The sequence below is a fragment of the Brachyhypopomus gauderio genome, unplaced genomic scaffold (genome assembly GCF_052324685.1).
Source record: "Brachyhypopomus gauderio isolate BG-103 unplaced genomic scaffold, BGAUD_0.2 sc90, whole genome shotgun sequence".
Classification (NCBI taxonomy): Eukaryota; Metazoa; Chordata; class Actinopteri; order Gymnotiformes; family Hypopomidae; genus Brachyhypopomus; species Brachyhypopomus gauderio.
In genome coordinates, this window is record NW_027506911.1 from 918,501 (window position 1) to 937,500 (window position 19,000).

A 19,000-nucleotide genomic window follows, 5' to 3' on the forward strand; every position below is an offset into this window, starting at 1 on the left:
GTGCCTACACAATTAGGACAAATTAATCCACTAATTAGTTCAAACGCGCTTTGCTGTGCGGCGCATTTGGTCCGACCTGCTATCTAAAGTCTAAATGCGTGTAAGCATTTCATTATCTAATTGATTTTTGCAAGTTTCACCTTGCTTCTTCTCGCAAGTGACAATTGTTGTCTTTTCTGAGAAGCTGTTAAAAGCAATACTTTCGGCGTTTTTATATTATAAAGGTACTGAAATGCTAAACCAGAAAGTGTGACCGCATGTGACCACGTGACGCATCTGTAAGAATCACGTTCTCAGAAATCGACACCGGCCAACGAGATGTCAAGCTTGCGTTTAAATCACCCTTTTATTATTTCACGATCTGTTGCTGTTAGAAAGGAAATGATCATATTTGGAGCAGATGTACTCGTGTAGGAGAGAGAGAGAGTTTTTCAACGATACCCATGATGATGACAGGTAGATAACGGGAGCGGCGGTTCATGCTCCGTAAGAACGCTAACTTTTCGTGAACTTATGAAAAATCTACAGGCGCATCCAGATAAAGTGTAGATAAATAAACACTTTAATGTTTATTTTGCACATTTTCTTTCCATCAGCTTGAAATAAGACATGTTACGGAATCAAAATAGCCTAAAACCTCAAAGTTGACCGGCGCATGATAAAACTATGTATTTGCCTGCCGTGTCTCGCCATAAGCACCTCTAATAATCATGTTCCCGGTCGTAACAGGAGAGTTAAAATAATGCGCTCCGGGCACGTCCAACAGGGAGGAGACCCAGGTCACGTGGGAGAGATTATATCTCTCAGATGTCCTGGGAACACCACACCTCGACACCCCCCCCAGAAGAGCTAGAAGAGGTGGCTGGGGAAAGGGAAACCTGGGCCTCTTTGCTCAGGCTACTGCCCCCGCGACCAGGGCCACAGATAAGAGGATGAGAATGGGTGGATGGATGTATCCTGAATTTTGAACTAAATGAATGCTGTGTGATGCTGTTTAATTCTCTACATAAGGAATGCCAAAACATGGCCCACATTTGCATTTTACACCTGAGAATATCCCTCTGCAATCTTCACTAAAATGAAGCGACTTAAGAAGTCAATATTTACATTTTTCTACAGTATATACAAACAGTATAGTAAATAATAAATAAAATGAGCTGGAGTTTATGAGTTTATATTCCATATATGCCCCATGAACCGAGCTTGAATTCCTCCAAATGCCGGAGTATGCTTTTAAAACTATGTTCTTTGTCAAAGTGATGAAAAGCTTCAGATGATCTTCCAATCATTATATATTTGTCACGGTGAGGGGGCCGGGTCGCCACCAGAGGGCGCGCATCCCGGCCAGCAGCCGATCCCAGCACACACCCCCGCGCACGCAGACACTCCCACAGTCGCAATCACCATCATACTGAGCACCTGTTTCTAGTTTACTTTGCTCTTCTTAAGCCCGCAGGTCGTCTGGTCCAGTGCTGCACATTGCCGCTACATGAGTGTCTCTGGTTTCTGCGTGGCAGTCTCTGCGTTCCCTACCTGCGTGCACGCTACGAGCTTTACCTTGCATCACTTGCAGTGTGCACTAAGAGCTTTACTGGTGTGCGTTACGAGCTTTACCTTGCATCACTTGCAGTGTGCGCTAAGAGCTTTACTGGTTTGGTTGCCATGGACAATAAACATCCTTCTGTTCAACCCCCGTCTCCGGCTGCCTCTGTCCCGACGCCTCCGACGTCACAGAATGTGCAGCCTGGAGCAGCCGGAGGCGAGGGCACCTCCGCTATAGAGGTGTTGGCCCACCAAGGCATCGCCCTGGGCAGACAACAGCAGGAGCTCCAGGAACTCCGCTCTATGGTAACCGCTCTGACGAGCTGCATCCAAGCGTTGTCAGCGCAGACGTCCACACCCTCTCCGAGACCGCGGACACCGATTCCTCCTCCCGAGCCTTACAACGCGGATCCGGAGCGCTGCGAGGGCTTCCTGGTCCAGTGCCAGCTATATTTCACCAGCATGCCCCACCTCGTGGATTCAGAGAGAGTCGCCTTCATGGTGAACCGACTGCAGGGTAAGGCACTGGACTGGGGAGCAGCCCAGGTCAGCACAGAGAAACCCTGTACCCGCAGCTACGACCAGTTCATTCACGAACTGAAGGCGGTGTTCAACCACCCTAGCCGCGGGAGGGTTTGTGGTCAAAGCCTGTTGCAGCTACGTCAGAGTAACCGTAGCGCTGCTGACTATGCCCTGGAGTTCCGGACCCTGGCCGCCAGATCCGGTTGGGATGAAGCCGCCCAGACAGACGTCTTAATAGCGGGGCTGAAACCCGACCTACGGGCGGAACTGAGCTGTCGGCCCGAGGGAGAAGACCTGAACCAGGTGGTGCACCGGGCCATAACCGTTGACAGGTTGCTGCAGGAGCGAAAAGGAGGAGCGACGCTTCCTCTCACCCCGCAGGCTCCCGTGCACACGCCGCCCCGTGAGACCACGACAGTCGAGCCCATGGATTTGGGTACTACCGCCCCCCCTCTCACTCGGACAGCTGGTTCGAGGAGGGGGCGGGCTAGGGTGAGTATCTCTTTAATGGGTGGGCTGTTAACGTGGGAAGCGTCGGTGTCTTACGGGGCGGTGTCTCTACCTGTGTTTGCCCTAGTGGACTCGGGAGCCTCTGGGAACCTGATCCGGAGGAGTGTTGCCGAGCAGCTGAGGGTGCCTCTGATCCAGCTGGAAAGACCGAGACGCGTGCACGCACTGGACGGGCGACCTATGGGCGGGGGTTTTATTTCTCACCGCACTGCACCAGTCACCATACACGTTCAGGGCCGAAGGGAACATATCAGTTTTTATATAATCCCTTCCACACGCTATTCAATCACGTTAGGTCTCCCCTGGTTTAAGCTTCACAACCCCATCATCGACTGGTCCACGGGTAAGCTGCTGAAGTGGGTAGCGCCCCTACAGGGCACCCGGTCTCCCTCCCGTGTGTTCGCGCAATCCACCAGCGTTGAGAGCCCTAACATCAGCTCCACCCCAGTCATTCCCGCTCCGTACCGTGATCTAGCGGAGGTGTTCAGCGCTGCCAAGGCCACCCAGTTACCACCCCACCGACCATGGGACTGTCACATCACCCTCAAGGCAGGTACTACGCCACCGCGCGGTCGAGTCTATCCACTTTCTCAGGAAGAGGAGTGGGTCATGGCTCAGTATGTTAAGGAGGCTCTCGCTCAGGGCTATATTACTCCCTCCACCTCTCCCGCCTCAGCCAGTGTCTTCTTTGTGAAGAAGAAAGACGGTGGGCTGAGGCCATGCGTAGATTACCGAGGGCTCAATTCCCTCTTAGTGAACTTTGCCTACCCGCTGCCTCTAGTGCCGTCGGCGCTGGAGCAGTTAAGGAAGGCTAAAGTATTCACTAAACTAGATCTGCGCAGCGCCTACAGCCTTATTCGCGTACGCGAGGGTGATGAGTGGAAGACGGCGTTTAGTACCTCTACGGGGCACTACGAGTATCGCGTCTTGCATTATGGCTTGGTGTCTGCTCCGTCGTTCTTCCAGGCATTCATTAACGAGGTCTTAAGGGAGTTTCTGAATAGATGCGTTGTCGCTTACATCGATGACATCCTGATCTATTCTCCCTCCTACGACCAAAATGTGCGTGATGTACGGGCAGTTCTGGGCACGCTCTTGCGCAATCGTTTGTATTGCAAGCTCGAGAAGTGCGAGTTCCATCTCAGTGAGATGAACTTCCTAGGCTACACCATTAGGCCAGGCTCCGTGCACATGCAGCACAGGAAGGTGGAGGCGGTCGTGAAATGGACGCAGCCTCACACACGGCGCGAGCTGCAGAGATTTCTGGGTTTCTCGAATTTTTACAGGCGGTTCATTCGCGCGTATAGCCAGATCGCAGAGCCCCTTACTGACATGCTGAGAGGGGGAGGGGTTAAGCTTCGCTGGACAGAGAGATCTACGAGAGCGTTCAACCAGCTGAAGCAAGCGTTTGTCGACACCCCGGTTCTGCACCAACCGGATCCTAACCGTCCCTTTATAGTGGAGGTAGACGCGTCGAACGTGGGAGTAGGCGCGGTGCTGTCACAGCGGCCGAAAAAGCATAGCTCCCTCCGTCCCATAGCCTTCTATTCTAAGAAGCTCACCGCCGCCGAGCGCAACTACGGGGTGGGAGACCGTGAGTTGTTGGCTATGCGGAAGGCGTTCGGTGAGTGGAGACATTGGCTGGAGGGAGCTAAGCATCCATTCACCGTGCTTACTGATCACAAAAACCTGGAATATATCAGGACCACGAAACGGATGAACGCCCGTCAAGCCAGGTGGTCTCTGTATTTCTCTCGTTTCAAGTTCCAGGTGACATACTGGCCAGGAGAGAAGAACCAGCGTGCGGATGCGCTATCTAGGTCCTTTCCTGGCAGTACGGAGTCGACGAGCGAGGAGCCGGTGCTTACGCCTGAGTGCGTTGAGGGAGCTTTGGGGTGGAAGATCGATCGGGAGATCAAGGCAGCGAACCCGCATCCAGGTTGCCCGCCGCACCGTAAGTACGTTCCCCCCGCGCACCGTAGTGCCCTCATCAGCTGGGCTCATACGTCGGTGGGGACGGGGCACCCAGGGGTGCCAAAAACGGCTCAGTTGTTGGGGGCTCGCTACTGGTGGCCGGGGCTGCACCGGGACGTACTGCAGCAGGTGGCGTCCTGCGCGGTGTGTGCGCAGTGCAAGGTGCCACACACTCCTCCTGCGGGTAAGCTCCTCCCTCTCCCTGCACCCAAGCAGCCATGGACGCACATCGCTCTGGACTTCGTCACGGACCTCCCCCCATCCGAGGAGAACACGGTCATCATGGTGGTGATAGATCGGTTCTCGAAGATGGTTCGCTTCCTTCCCCTGCGGGGCCTGCCCACCGCGTGGGGGACTGCGGATCTCTTGTTTCGGCACATATTCCGGCAGTTCGGTCTGCCTGAGGATATCGTGTCGGACAGGGGACCGCAGTTCACCTCGCGTGTGTGGCGGGAGTTCCTGTCCAAGCTCAACATCACGGTTAGCCTAACCTCTGGTTACCATCCGCAGGCTAACGGACAGGTGGAGTGAGCGAACCAGGAGGTGGGAAAGTTCCTGCGCGCATCGCCGCTGCAGTTGTCAGACGGACCCGCGTACCTCGTGGAGAGGTTACTGGACTCGAGGCGCAGAAAAGGTGGCTTACAGTACCTGGTGGACTGGGTCGGATACGGACCGGAGGAGCGCTCCTGGATACCGGCCTCTCAAGTGGTAGGCCCCTCCCTTATCGCCGACTTCCACAGGGAACATCCAGACCGGCCAGCTCCGCGGCAACGGGGAAGACCGCGTGGGAGTCGACGGGAGGGGTCCTTGGGGGAGGGCTCTGTCACGGTGAGGGGGCCAGGTCGCCACCAGAGGGCGCGCATCCCGGCCAGCAGCCGATCCCAGCACACACCCCCGCGCACGCAGACACTCCCACAGTCACAATCACCATCATACTGAGCACCTGTTTCTAGTTTACTTTGCTCTTCTTAAGCCCGCAGGTCGTCTGGTCCAGTGCTGCACATTGCCGCTACATGAGTGTCTCTGGTTTCTGCGTGGCAGTCTCTGCGTTCCCTACCTGCGTGCGCGCTACGAGCTTTACCTTGCATCACTTGCAGTGTGCGCTAAGAGCTTTACTGGTGTGCGTTACGAGCTTTACCTTGCATCACTTGCAGTGTGCGCTAAGAGCTTTACTGGTTTGGTTGCCATGGACAATAAACATCCTTCTGTTCAACCCCCGTCTCCGGCTGCCTCTGTCCCGACGCCTCCGACGTCACAATATTACACTGCACAAATTCATTCCTACTGTGCAATAAATGTGTAAATATTCCAGATAACAACTGAACTGAAAACTGAACTGAAAAAGAAGTATACAGTCTGAAGTGTAGTACTGAACCCCAAATATGCGCAATGTCCGAGGGGTTAAACGTGTTGTGCTTCTATGGGGGAAAACGTCACGCTAGTTGATAACAACCTATGAGAACTTGTTCTTTGAACACTTGCACGTCCGGTACATTGTTTTGGAAGAATATAGTTATGTACATATATTATTAAATATCTGCAGAACTTTTTTCAAGATATTTTGGATATTTTACCTGTCCTTACCTCGCAGTTGCCTTTGAACTGCGGTTATCTATTACACTTTAGGTCTAAACTCATATCCATACTGTTTAAAAGGTTTTTGAAGTAACGTAATGTTTTGTACTACATTTTCCGTATGACTTGCGCAGTTTAATGAAGTTTATATATAAGCTACTTTGCACTTCACTTGCCCGGCTGAAGACCTCTGTCTAAACCTCCTGTTTCTCTATAAAATCTGTACAATGAGGGGAGACCCGGTATGCTTGTAACACTTTTTGCTTCCAGTATGGAAAACACAATATGTATTAGTTAAACAATATACAAGACTCGTGTGGCTTAATGAAATGTGGGAGTGATAGAATTTATAATTATTTTATAACTGTGGGGTATTTTTCTTGTCCAGTATCAACCAGCTTTTTGCTGCCATGGTTCTATGGTGTAACTATTTTGCACTTCACTGCACACACACACACACACACACACACACACACACACACACATCAACATTTTTCTCAACTAGGTATTCAACAAGTGTATCAACCACTTTGCAAACATTAATCTGTTTCTTTGTTGAAAGTTTTACTACACAAATGTCTATTATATACACACACAGACAAAGCACATGATCGATTTTTACAGCATTGTTGCTCTTAGGCATGAGAACCAACAGTTTACTAATAGACACATGGGGTGTTTCGTTAGAGTCTACACACAACTGGGCCAAATGATGCCAATCATGCGACGTTGTTGTTTTGACAACATTCATTTGATAACATTCATTTGATTCTTGAAATTTTGTAAACGTTTAACATCATCAGCGTTCATGTTATTAAAAAGTGTAAAATCATCCACACTATCGCCAATACAATTATACAACATTTTTGAGTGATTTATGACCCTTGAGTGACATGTTTGATTGACAGGTCACCCCCACAACAGGGGCAAGTCTGGGCATATCCTACCCATCTCCACCCAACCACCCCTCTTGATTTATGACAGGCTATCCCCCACAAGGGGAAGTCTGGGGGTACGCCCCCCACAGTTCACATCCCCTGCCACACCACACCTGTTGGTGCATGACGCCTTGACGTCTATGTCACACAGTTTAGTCAATCAGACACGAGACATTTAAATATGTAGATGTTGTATATAGTATTTAAACCGACACTGCAGTTTATGTGGCTACAGCATTTTAAAATGTCTGCTGTGTGTGGATCAGGCTCTTTTTAGAGATTCAACAGTTACGCCAAGATTTAGTTCTAGTGGTGAAACCAATTTGTTTTGACCACAAGTTCTCAATGGGATTAAGATCTGGGGAGTTTTCAGGCCATGGACCCAAAATCTCCGTTTTGTTCCCTGAGCCATTTAGTTATCACCCTCCTTGAGACCAGGCCTTGCTCCAAGAGTCTCTGCCTCACAGCGCGTGCAGATGCACTCACACCTGCCTGCTGCCATTCCTGAGCAAGCTCTGCACTGCTGGTAGCCCGATCCCGCAGCTGAAACACTTTTAAGAGACGGTCCTGGCGCTTGCTGGTCTTTCTTGGGCGCCCTGGAGCTTTTTTGGCAACAATGGAACCTCTCTCCTTGAAGTTCTTGATGATGCGATAGATTGTTGACTGAGGTGCAATCTTTCTAGCTGCGATACTCTTCCCTGTTAGGCCATTTTTGTGCAGTGCAATGATGACTGCACGTGTTTCTTTAGAGATGACCATGGTTAACAGAAGAGAAACAATGACGCCAAGCACCAGCCTCCTTTTAAAGTGTACAGTGGTGTCATTCTTACTTAATCATGACAGATTGATCTCCAGCCCTGTCCTCATCAACGAGCAATCACTGAAACGATGTTAGGTCCTTTTAAGGCAGGGCTGCAGTGAAGTTGAAATTTGTTTTGGGGGATAAAGTTCATTTTCTAGGCAAATATTTACTTTGCAATTAATTGCTGTTAAGGTGAACCCTCTTTATAACATTCTGGAGCATATGCAAATTGCCATTATAAAAACTGAAGCAGTAGATTTTGTAAAAATTAATATTTGTATCATTCTCAACACTTTTGGCCATGACGTTCACGTTTGTTTTTCGCTCTGTGTCTGTGCGCCCCCTAGTGTTCGCACGGAAACTACATCATAGGTGTGGCCAAATGAGATGAGACTAAACCGAAAGTAAACGCCAAGTAAAAATCACCTTATGAACGCACGTCTGGGACATACGACGGTGAGTTTATTAACACTTACAGAAATGTTTCAAATGTTACATTATGTACAAAATATACTGTTTTAATGTTCTAACGATAAAGGACGTAATCCAGTCAATCTGTACGAAACGATCTGTGACAAAACAGCGAACTTTTTGAACTTCAGTCACTCCGGAAATGTAGATTACTGACACGGAGAAGGTGATAGCGCATGTCGTATTTAACATTGTTCAGGAGAATCTGTATTTAAGGATCATCGTCAAAGAGTCACTGTAGTTAGAGATACTTATGATACCTAAATATAACTATTTAAATACAAGTTTAAAATTAAATATGGATTCAAATATCATTTAGCATTTTTCATGAGATGCCACTGTATAGTCACTGATATTGTCACACTGGAAGAACTCTTTGCCTTTAAATCACATTTTTATTTGTTCTAAACTAGACGATCTTAGGCGGAACATTGGTAAAAAAAAGAAAAAAACATCGTTAATATTCATTAATATAAGTTGCCAAAAGATGGCGCTAAAGTAGCGTGTTATTGCATTTAAGTGTTTAGCAAGCGTTCACGTATATGTAGAATACTGTATATAACAGTTATAACAGAATACTGTATGTAACATATCTGTTAAAATGTCCTTTTCCAGTGTGTCCAGTGTTACTGGGATTGTGTTTGGGGGCGGAGTCACACTGCCGTGACATCAGGTTCATTATAATCAGTGTTTCAGTGATCTGCTCCTCCTCTTTATGATGAACTGTTGACAGGGAGCAGAGAGCAGCATCTCCAGTGTCCAGCTGTGTGTGTGTGAAGAGGAACAACTCCATGATGGAGCCTCATAACTCCAGCAGTGGAGGAGGAACCTTTGACCCAAAGTGAGGAGCTTTACATCAGCAATTAATCTGAGGAAACAGGAAGAGGGAATATTCAGGATAAATGAGATGTAGTGAAGAACAAAATTACTCAACACTGTCCTCATCTTCATCAGGGTGAAGAGAGCAGCGTCTCCAGTACCCAGCTGTGTGTTAATGAAGAGTGAATCATCTCCAGTACCCAGCTGTGTGTCTATGAAGAGTGAATCATCTCCAGTACCCAGCTGTGTGTCTATGAAGAGTGACGGGTCCATGTTTGAGCCTCCTGTCTTCAGTAGTGGGCCTGTGACCCCTGACCCACAGTGAGTGACACATTACACACAGAGATTCTTTAATCAGACTGAAAGTATTTTAAGTCTTCATTCTCCACATTTTCCTCTCTCTCTCCCTCCTCAGTTCTTACGTATGTGTGGAGGGAGTAAATATTTGTGGTTCCTTAGTCCCACATTAAAGCCAGTACCACTGAATTATCCTTAAACAAATAAGGAACAGAGTAATAAAATAAAGAAGACAGTCTCCAAGATCACTTGATGAGAATGACAGGTCCCACTTTATTGTAGATCAACGTTGGTGTACAGTTGAGTCCAGTGCTTAATTTGTAAATCAAACGATGCCGGAACGCAAGCAGTGGACAACATAAAATGTTACCGGATCGAGGCAGACAGTTACCGGAACGCGCGCTTCAAAACTAAAGTGTTCCGGGATCCTGTTCCGGCAGGATCCGGCTCAAATTAAGCCCTGGTTGCGTCTCTCCCCAACATGAAAGTCTCCAGTGCTCAGAGGAGCCCTAATGTTTATTCATACGGTATATTCTGTAACGAGGTGACAGATGCAGCAGACACAGGAGGTGGTGCTGGGTCGACTTTAATGTCCATTTCCATCATAGACACAGCACAACTCAAAGCAGTTAAATGCAGTTTAAATGCGAGGGATCAGAGGAGCGGATAGCGCTCTGAACTCTGAAGAGAGTCACTCAATCTTGGCCTTTAATGGATAAAGAGGGCGACTGGAAATGAGTGACAGGTGCACGGAATGAGGAGAACTGATCAGTAGGCGGGGCTTGTGATCTATGGAGTGAACGGGAGGTGGAGTGTTGTGAAGTGGGCGGATCCCCTGAGGAGCCGGACCAGCCTACAGTGACATATTCTAATCAGATACACATTGCCCCTCCTACTCTATTTACATATCCCCTTTAGATTCTACCACCATTATGTCCAATCATCATGACTAGCTCTGTGTCTATGAAGAGTAACTTGTCCAAGGATGAGCCTCTTAACTTTAGCAGTGGACCTGTGACCTCTGACCTACAGTGAGTGATACATTAGTGACAGTTTTTAACAAAACATTCACTTCTAAATTTGTATTTATTGAAGTCAATGGTAAAGCTGTGTATTTAGTTTGTGAAGAACAGGATTACAATTTGAATCACCATTATGAGAGTAAACACAATGAGAAATACAAGAACTAGACTGATTCAGAACTGTACGTTTTTTCTAATAAAGTGTCTAGTGTGTACCAGTACAAGGTGTTTCTAATAAAGTGTCTAGTGTGTACCGGTACAAGGTGTTTCTAATAAAGTGTCTAGTGTGTACCGGTACAAGGTGTTTCTAATAAAGTGTCTAGTGTGTACCGGTACAAAGTGTTTCTAATAAAGTGTCTAGTGTGTACCGGTACAAAGTGTTTCTAATAAAGTGTCTAGTGTGTACCGGTACAAGGTGTTTATAATAAAGTGTCTAGTGTGTACCGGTACAAGGTGTTTCTAATAAAGTGAGGCACTATTCACATAAACATTATTCTACATCACCAGAGTTAAAGTCAGGTGCAGGTTCTCTGTGTTTGTTCTACTGTCACTACAGCATTTGGGTTCAGTGTCCCTCAGTGTGGGAGCCCAGTGAACCGTCACATGTTCAGATGTGTTGGGTTATTCCACATGTATCACATCACATCATCATTATCATCATCATCATGTACCTGAATATAACATGTATTCATGAATGTAACGTGTATTCATGAATGTAACATATATATGAATTCATGTCTATAAACATGTCTATTTTGTCTATATGTCTATTTTTTTAATTAAAGTTGTTGTTCTGTTTGTCCACAGTGTCCAAAAGAAACCTGTAAAGATTTCTAAAGACAAACTGGAGTCAGTATTCAAGGTGTGTGTGTGTGTGCGTGTGTGTGTGTGTGTGTGTGTGTGTGTGTGTGTGTGTGTGTGTTTGTATTTTTATTTTCTTTTATTTTTTTATTCGTTTTTTTGACAGGGACAGTGTACATTAATAAACATAACTATAAAAGTGCCAGAATTAGCCATTGTCCCCGAACACATCTAAAATTGTCTACCTCCTTGATTATGTTGTGTGTGTGTGTGCATGCATATGTGTGTGTGTGTGTGTGTGTAGGGTGTCATGCTGAGCTCCACCCTCTCCTGTCAATCTGTCTGTTTGGTCCCTCTAGCCCCGCCCAGCCTTTCCCTGTTTATACTTCCCATGTGTTTTTCATGTCTGTCTGTAACTCCTTCCATTCAGTAACTCCACCCTGTGATTATCAGTCCCACCTCTTCACAGTTGACTTCTCTTATTAGTCTGTCCTATTTAATCTCTGTCCCTTCTCTTGTTAGTCTGTCCTATTTAATCTCTGTCCCTTCTCTTGTTAGTCTGTCCTATTTAAGCTTTGTTAATTCTCTTGTTCTGTGGTAGTTCTTATATTGGGAGATATTGTATTACCGGTATGTTCTGGCTTGTTTGAGTTCTGTGGTTGTATTCTTAAACTTAATACTAAAACTTCAAACTGTATTCTTGAAACTTAAATATTAAACTTTTGTACTTTAACTTTTGTAATAAACCATAATGTCCACAGGACCACCCAGTCCCTCTCAGTTCAGTCCTCTCTTATGTTTAATGGATTATCCAGTGTTATAATCATCTGTCTGTAACACTGTAGTTTTACTGATACTGTTTATTCAGGAGCTGGAGCACAAAATCATCTCTCTGGTAAAAAATGAGCTTAAGAGATTCAAGAATCTACTGAGTCCAGATTACCCAGCATGCACTGAGAGACAGGTGGAGGATGAGGAGGATCACAGCAGTGTCAGAGAGGGGGCGATGAAGATCACACTGCACGTCCTGAGGAACATGAACCAGACAGACCTCGCTAACACACTAGAGACCAGTAAGAGCTCTGGGTCATGAGATCATAACATCACTTTATTACTTCAGAGGGAGGACACTGTTGGTGAATCTCACTTTACAATGAGGATCTTAAATCAGTGTTGGTCTGTCCTCAGTTGACCTCCCTTCAGTGTAGTCTGCTCAGGTGCAGACTCAACACTCTCCTACATTTATCACTGTTGTCATGTGACTGTAGAATGTTGAAGTTTTGAGGATACATTGTTATTCTTTAGAACTGAGATTTGACCAATCAGATTTGACCACAGGTCACTGTCTCATGATGTCATACACAGGTGTGTTTTCTATTTCCCTCCATTGTCTCTCAGATGTCCAGTCTGCTAGTTGTAGGTCTCCTCAGTCAGGTGACAGTTACCAGTGTGTGTGGTGGAACTTCAGCTGGTGTAATGGCTTCCTCCATCAACGCATGTGTTCTCAATGTCATTATTGATACCCAGACACTCTAACCTACCTCTAATTTAACACTTACAGTACTTCAATTTCCTTAATGTATCATGGCCAATCTATGGGGACTAAATATCTATTCATAATGATGTCTTTTCTTGTATTTCCTGTGATGAGTCTGTTATGATTGATCCTAAAGACATTAACATGTGTGCTGTTGTCTTCCTCTTTATCAGAACTGGCCCCTGCTTGCTACAGAAAATTCAAATCCAAACTGAGGGAAAAATGTCAGAAAATTAATGAAGGAATTTCACAGCATGGAACCACAGCACTTCTGAATGAGATCTACACAGAGCTCTACATCACAGAGGGAGGGAGTGGAGAGGTGAATAATGAACATGAGGTGAGACAGATTGAGACAGCATCTAGGAGACCAGCAACACAGGAGACACCCATCAAATGCAGTGACATCTTTAGACCCTTACCAGGACAAGACAAATCCATCAGAACTGTGCTGACTAAAGGAGTGGCTGGCATTGGTAAAACAGTCTCAGTGCAGAAGTTCATACTGGACTGGTCTGAAGGAAATGTAAATCAGGATGTTCTCTTCATATTTCCACTTCCTTTTAGGGAGCTGAATTTGATGAAGGAGAAAAAGCTCAGTCTGGTGCAGCTTCTTCATTGCTTTTTTCCAGAAACACATGAATTAAAACCAACTCACTATACATACTACAAAATTCTGTTCATTTTTGATGGTCTGGATGAGTGTCGTCTTCCTCTAGATTTCCAGAACAATGACAGCGTGTGGGATGTAAGAGAGTCGACCTCAGTGGATGTGCTGCTGACAAACCTCATCAAGGGGAATCTGCTTCCCTCTGCTCTCCTCTGGATAACCTCTCGACCAGCAGCAGCCAATCAGATCCCTTCTGAGTGTGTTGACCAGGTAACAGAGGTGCGAGGGTTCAGTGGCCCTCAGAAAGAGGAGTACTTCAGGAAGAGAATCAGAGACCAGAGTCTGGCCAACAGAATAATCTCACACATGAAGTCATCAAGAAGTCTCGACATCATGTGCCACATTCCAGTCTTCTGTTGGATTGCAGCCACTGTTCTAGAGAGGATGTTGAGTGAAGCAGAGAGTGGAGAGATCCCCAAGACTCTGACTCAGATGTTCACACACTTCATGATCTTTCACATCAAACACAAGGACCAAAAGTATGATCAGAAAAGTGACACTGACCCTCAACAAACTAGAAAACATGTTTTGGCACTGGGAAAACTGGCTTTCCAACAGCTGGAAAAAGGAAACCTGATCTTCTATGAGGACGACCTGAGAAATAGTGGCATTGATGTCAGAGAAATATCAGTGTATTCAGGAATGTGCACTCAGATCTTCAGAGAAGAGTTTGGTCTACAGCTGGGGAAGGTGTTCAGCTTTGTACATCTGAGTGTTCAGGAGTTTCTGGCTGCTTTATATGTGTTCATTACCTTCATCTCCACCAACACAAATGTGCTGGAACAGCAACACCCTGGATTTTTCAGTATTTTCAAAAAATCAATATCTTCTCTCCTCAGCAGTGCAGTGGACAAGGCCTTAGAGAGTCAGAATGGACATCTGGACCTTTTCCTCCGCTTCCTTCTGGGTCTCTCACTGGAGTCCAATCAGACTCTCTTACGAGGTCTACTGACACAGACAGGAAGCAGCTCTCACTGCAAAGAGGAAACAGTCAAGTACATCAAGGAGAAGATCAGGGAGAATCCCTCTTCAGAGAAATTCATCAATCTGTTCTACTGTCTGAATGAACTGAATGACCATTCTCTAGTACAGGAAGTCCAAACATACCTGAGCAGAGGAGGTGACACGCGTCTGCGTAGAGCCAGACTCTCTCCTGCTCAGTGGTCAGCTCTGGTGTTTGTGTTGCTGAACTCAGAAGAGGAGCGAGATGAGTTTGACCTGAGCAATGTCCCATTAGAGGAATGTCTACTGAGACTGATGCCAGTGGTCAAAGCATCCAGAAAAGTCATGTGAGTATTTTCATTTAGAGATTCACAGTGGACATAGCACTGGATGCTCCTGAATCAGAAGGTCTATGACAAATGAAAAAGAGAGTGAGAGAAATTTAGAGAGAGAGAGAAAGGTAGAGAGGCCCTACATTAAAAAGAGAAAGAAGATTCGAGAGAGAAGAGTAGAGAACCTGCATTCAAAAGAGATAGAAAAAAAAGAGAGAGAAAAGAAGAGAGACCCAACATAGAGACACCCAAGAACAATTTCACAAGATACTGACACCACTTGATGAGGTTATTTATCAGGACACTTTTCTTGTGGTAATATCTTTTAATTTCATATACACATATGATGAATACCCCAATATAAAAAATGAACATCGATCTGGGCTGGCCTACCATGACAAATATTAAGATAAGACAAAGATTTATGTCCTTTTAAAAAGGGGAGGGGGGAAGGGGGGTGCAGCCTCTGTGCTCTGGGGTGTGGGGCCCTGGGTGCGGGGGTAGCAGGTGCTGGCCCTCAGCGGAGTGGCTGGCCTCCCCTGCGTGGCTGGGTGGCAGGACCCGGGGCCCGGTGCCTGGGACCACCTGACCCCGTGCTGGGGCCCTGCCCGCTGCCGATCCTTGCTGGTCCAGCCATTTGCCCCCGCCACGGAGGGTGTGTTAGTTTGGATGAATGTGTGTCTTTGTCTTTGTCTCTTTTTCTATAGGTGGATGAATGTGTACGTATTGGGGGGGGGGGGGGGGGGTATATATGGGTGTGTGTGTGTATATATTGGGGTGAATGGTGTAAGTACATTTGTGGGTGTATACATGTCCGTAAGAGTGTATATGGGTGTGTGTGAATGTGTGTGGGAGTGTATGTTTGTGTGGATGTACATGTGCGTGTGGGTGTATATATGTGGGTGAGTGTGTGTGTGTGTATGTATGTGTATATGGATGTGTGTAGGTGTATACATAATGAGGGTGTATATAAGGGTGTGTGTGTATGCATGTAGGGGTGTATACATGGGCGTTAATATAAATATGTGTTTGAGTGTATGTGTGAGGACAGCTGGTTCTGGGTCTGGGGCTTGTCGTGCCCGGTCCTCTCCCGGCTGCTCCCCTGTGGTTACTTCTCCCCTTTTTTCTGTCTTTTCCCTTTTTATTTTCTTTTCTCTTCTCCTCTTTTCTATATTCTATCTTCTTATGGTCCACCTAAGAAGATTGTTATCATTATTGCACTGTATTATACAGAATTGTACGGAGCCCGTAAGGTGACATCATGTAAAAAAATAATAACGCGTGGTCACGACTTACTAACGTGTGCGAACGAGATAATTAACGCGTGCGAACGAGATAATTAAGTACTACTTTATATAAAGCCAGGTTTACCTTCCTTGGGCAGGCAGTTAGTGCACATCCCCTCCCTGGGATCTGCTTGCTTTGCTGTGAAAAAATAAACTTTGTTGCCGCGCGTGAAAGGCGACACTAGTATCTCATTCCCACGCCTTAATGATCTCGTTCCCACGCGTTAATTATCTCGTTCCCACGCCTTAAATATCTTGTTGGCACGCTTTAGTAAGTCGTGGCCACGCGTTAGTAAGTCGTTGGCACGCGTTAATAAGTTGTGGCCACGCATTATTATATTTTTTACATGATGTCACCTTAAGGGCTCCGTAGAATTGTTATCATTTGATCTGTACATAAAAACAAAGTTGTCCTCCAAAGATGGGGGGGGTGGAGGAAGTTTTATTAATTCATTACAAATATTTCCTGTTAAAGTTCACTACATGAACACACACACACACACATACACACACACACTCCTACATAGAGCCTACATATTAGACGCACACAGACTTAAACACATTTTGTTTATTGAAGTAAATGGAGGAAACAACTGGGCAGAGGGATCCAGACATAATCCAAAGTCAATGTCAAAAAAGCAGTCCAGGTCAGATACACACAAAAAGAAGAAAAAACAGGCAGAGGTACAAAAAGGGAGAATCCAGGAGAGCAGTGAACTAGACAAATTGGGTCGAACCACAAAGAGAATAGAATGCAGGAAAAAACGTTATGTATGCTTTCAAAATGTCAGCAATACTTCAGAAAGAGTTTAGTGAGTGTCCTGAAATATATAACAGCCTATGATGAGAACCAGGTGTGAACTAGTACTGAGGGGAGGAGGAACGGGTCAGACGACGTGGGGCATTCTGGGAGTTGCAGTCTCCAGGGTTGAGCTGCATGACAGATACAGAGGATAATTTAATCAGCAGTTCAGATTCTGTAATCCAGCATCATCTGATTGATCTACATTTTGTACTGTATTTACTCCTCCTTTACAGACTGTCTCTCTGTGGTCTCACTGAGGAGTCTTGCAAATCTCTCACATCAGTTCTACAAACAGAAAACTCACTGAAAGAGCTGGAGATTAATAATAATGACCTACAAGATTCAGGAGTGGAGCAGCTCTGTGCTGGACTGAAGAGTTCAAACTGTAAACTGGAGATTCTCAGGTGAGTTTTCTGTCAATTTAATCTGGAATGGAAACAGTAAAGTGTGGTGACACTACAGGGTTTTAATACATTTTAAAATATTTATGTACTTTTAAAACGTCAATTTCCTTTTAAAAATAATAAACTTTCTTTGAGTACACTATAAAAAATCCTACCACAAGGAAATGCAAGACAATTTCAGGCTTTTTTTCTTTATTCCAAATATTTCCTGTTAAATTTAAATACATGAACTACATTTCATTGACTGAGTCCTTGTCCAAATGTATGTGGGTATTTATGGAAACACACACTCCTACACACCGCTAAACAGACACACTCCTACACACCGCTGAACAGACACACTCCTACACAGACCTGACTGAAACACACAGCTTGTAAAACAGCTCTGTCCCAAGTGTCTTATTAATGTTCCAAATCCAGACGTCCACATCCACAGTACTGTGAAAGAAAATGTGGCAATCTTTTAATTTCATTTACATATATGACAAATACCCCAATATTAAAATGACATGTAATGAAAATCCCACATTTTCAGTGCTTGTGCACACAAATTTGACAACATATCAAAGTTCAGAGCTAAGCAGTTTAGGATTATTAGGTTTAATATTATGGAGGGTGTTTGGTGATGTAGGATCATAGTTGAGGAATGGATACGAGACCTCACCATGACAGTAGTTTATTATAAAGCACAGGGTGAAGCCTCCACTAGTTACTGGCTCTCTAGCACCCCATACTGGCTGCTCTGCAAATGCAGTGAGGACACTGTCTTTCTCCCTCTTTTTCCCTCCTTTCTGCAGATTGTCTGGTTGTTTGGTCACAGAGGAAGGCTGTTCTTCTCTGGCTTCAGCTCTGAGTTCAAACCCCTCCCACCTGAAAGAACTGGATCTGACTTACAACCACCCAGGAGACTCAGGAGTGAAGCTGCTCTCTGCTAGACTGGAGGATCCCCACTGCAGACTGGACACACTCAGGTGTGTAGGAATCCCCTTAAACACCCTGTGTGTGAACACACACTCCAAATGTGAGAAGAACAGTGTCATACATAGAAACAGCACACATGACACACACATGGTCTTATTCCTAAAATACATACAGTATCATACATGACACCAGTGGCAGCTCGTCAGTAGGGGGTGCTGGGGTGCCGCCCTCATCAAATTATCCAGAGAAAAAATGTTACTTAGACATATGAACTAATGTAAATTATATATTGCAAAAGTATTATGAAACTAGTAATACTGACAATTATCGTACATTTAAAAAAAGATCAATAATTCTATCTAGATGTAAGCACAGGTGGTCACACCTGCTTGGCATTGCTGCCTGATGCACCTCCGACGGTGCCATTGTGTGGGCTGCAGGGTCGTCAGCTGGGGGGGCGGGGCACCCTTCACTGATGTTTCACTCCATTATCCCCCAGAACGTCTCTGGGTGGTGGAGCAGCGACAGGGACGTCTCCCTGCCGCCCCCTGCAGCCAGCTGAAGGATCCATATTCACCCCACTCTCTGACCCCATTGTTATTATTGTTGTGTGTGGAATGAGTCGCAGGGGACTGTGCATGGCAGGGACGTCCATCTCCCTGAATCAAGCACAAGTACTGACCACATACCAGAACGTCTCCCTCAAGAGCTTCTTTCCCCCATGTGCCATTCTTCCTTCTGAGCCACAGCCAGAAGCTCCCTTCCTCCGCCTCCTCTGCAGGGTCGCGAATAGCTCACCTCCTGTTAGGGCCTGTGACACCCAGTTTTCA

At 45.9% G+C, this 19,000-nt stretch overlaps 1 protein-coding gene across 1 annotated transcript in view; it reads left to right on the plus strand.

Moving 5' to 3' along the window:
- Positions 1-8,261: 8,261 nt before the first annotated feature.
- The window catches only part of LOC143493622 (NLR family CARD domain-containing protein 3-like), a 13,700-nt gene continuing 2,961 nt past the window's right edge, over positions 8,262-19,000 (plus strand). Inside the window, exons 1-8 of the mRNA XM_076992150.1 lie at positions 8,262-8,319; positions 9,068-9,175; positions 9,289-9,474; positions 11,280-11,334; positions 12,142-12,346; positions 12,984-14,769; positions 17,079-17,249; positions 18,047-18,220. Of these exons, the coding sequence (XP_076848265.1) occupies positions 9,126-9,175; positions 9,289-9,474; positions 11,280-11,334; positions 12,142-12,346; positions 12,984-14,769; positions 17,079-17,249; positions 18,047-18,220 (2,627 nt within the window). The 5' untranslated portion in view covers positions 8,262-8,319; positions 9,068-9,125. The remainder of the gene's footprint in view (positions 8,320-9,067; positions 9,176-9,288; positions 9,475-11,279; positions 11,335-12,141; positions 12,347-12,983; positions 14,770-17,078; positions 17,250-18,046; positions 18,221-19,000) is intronic.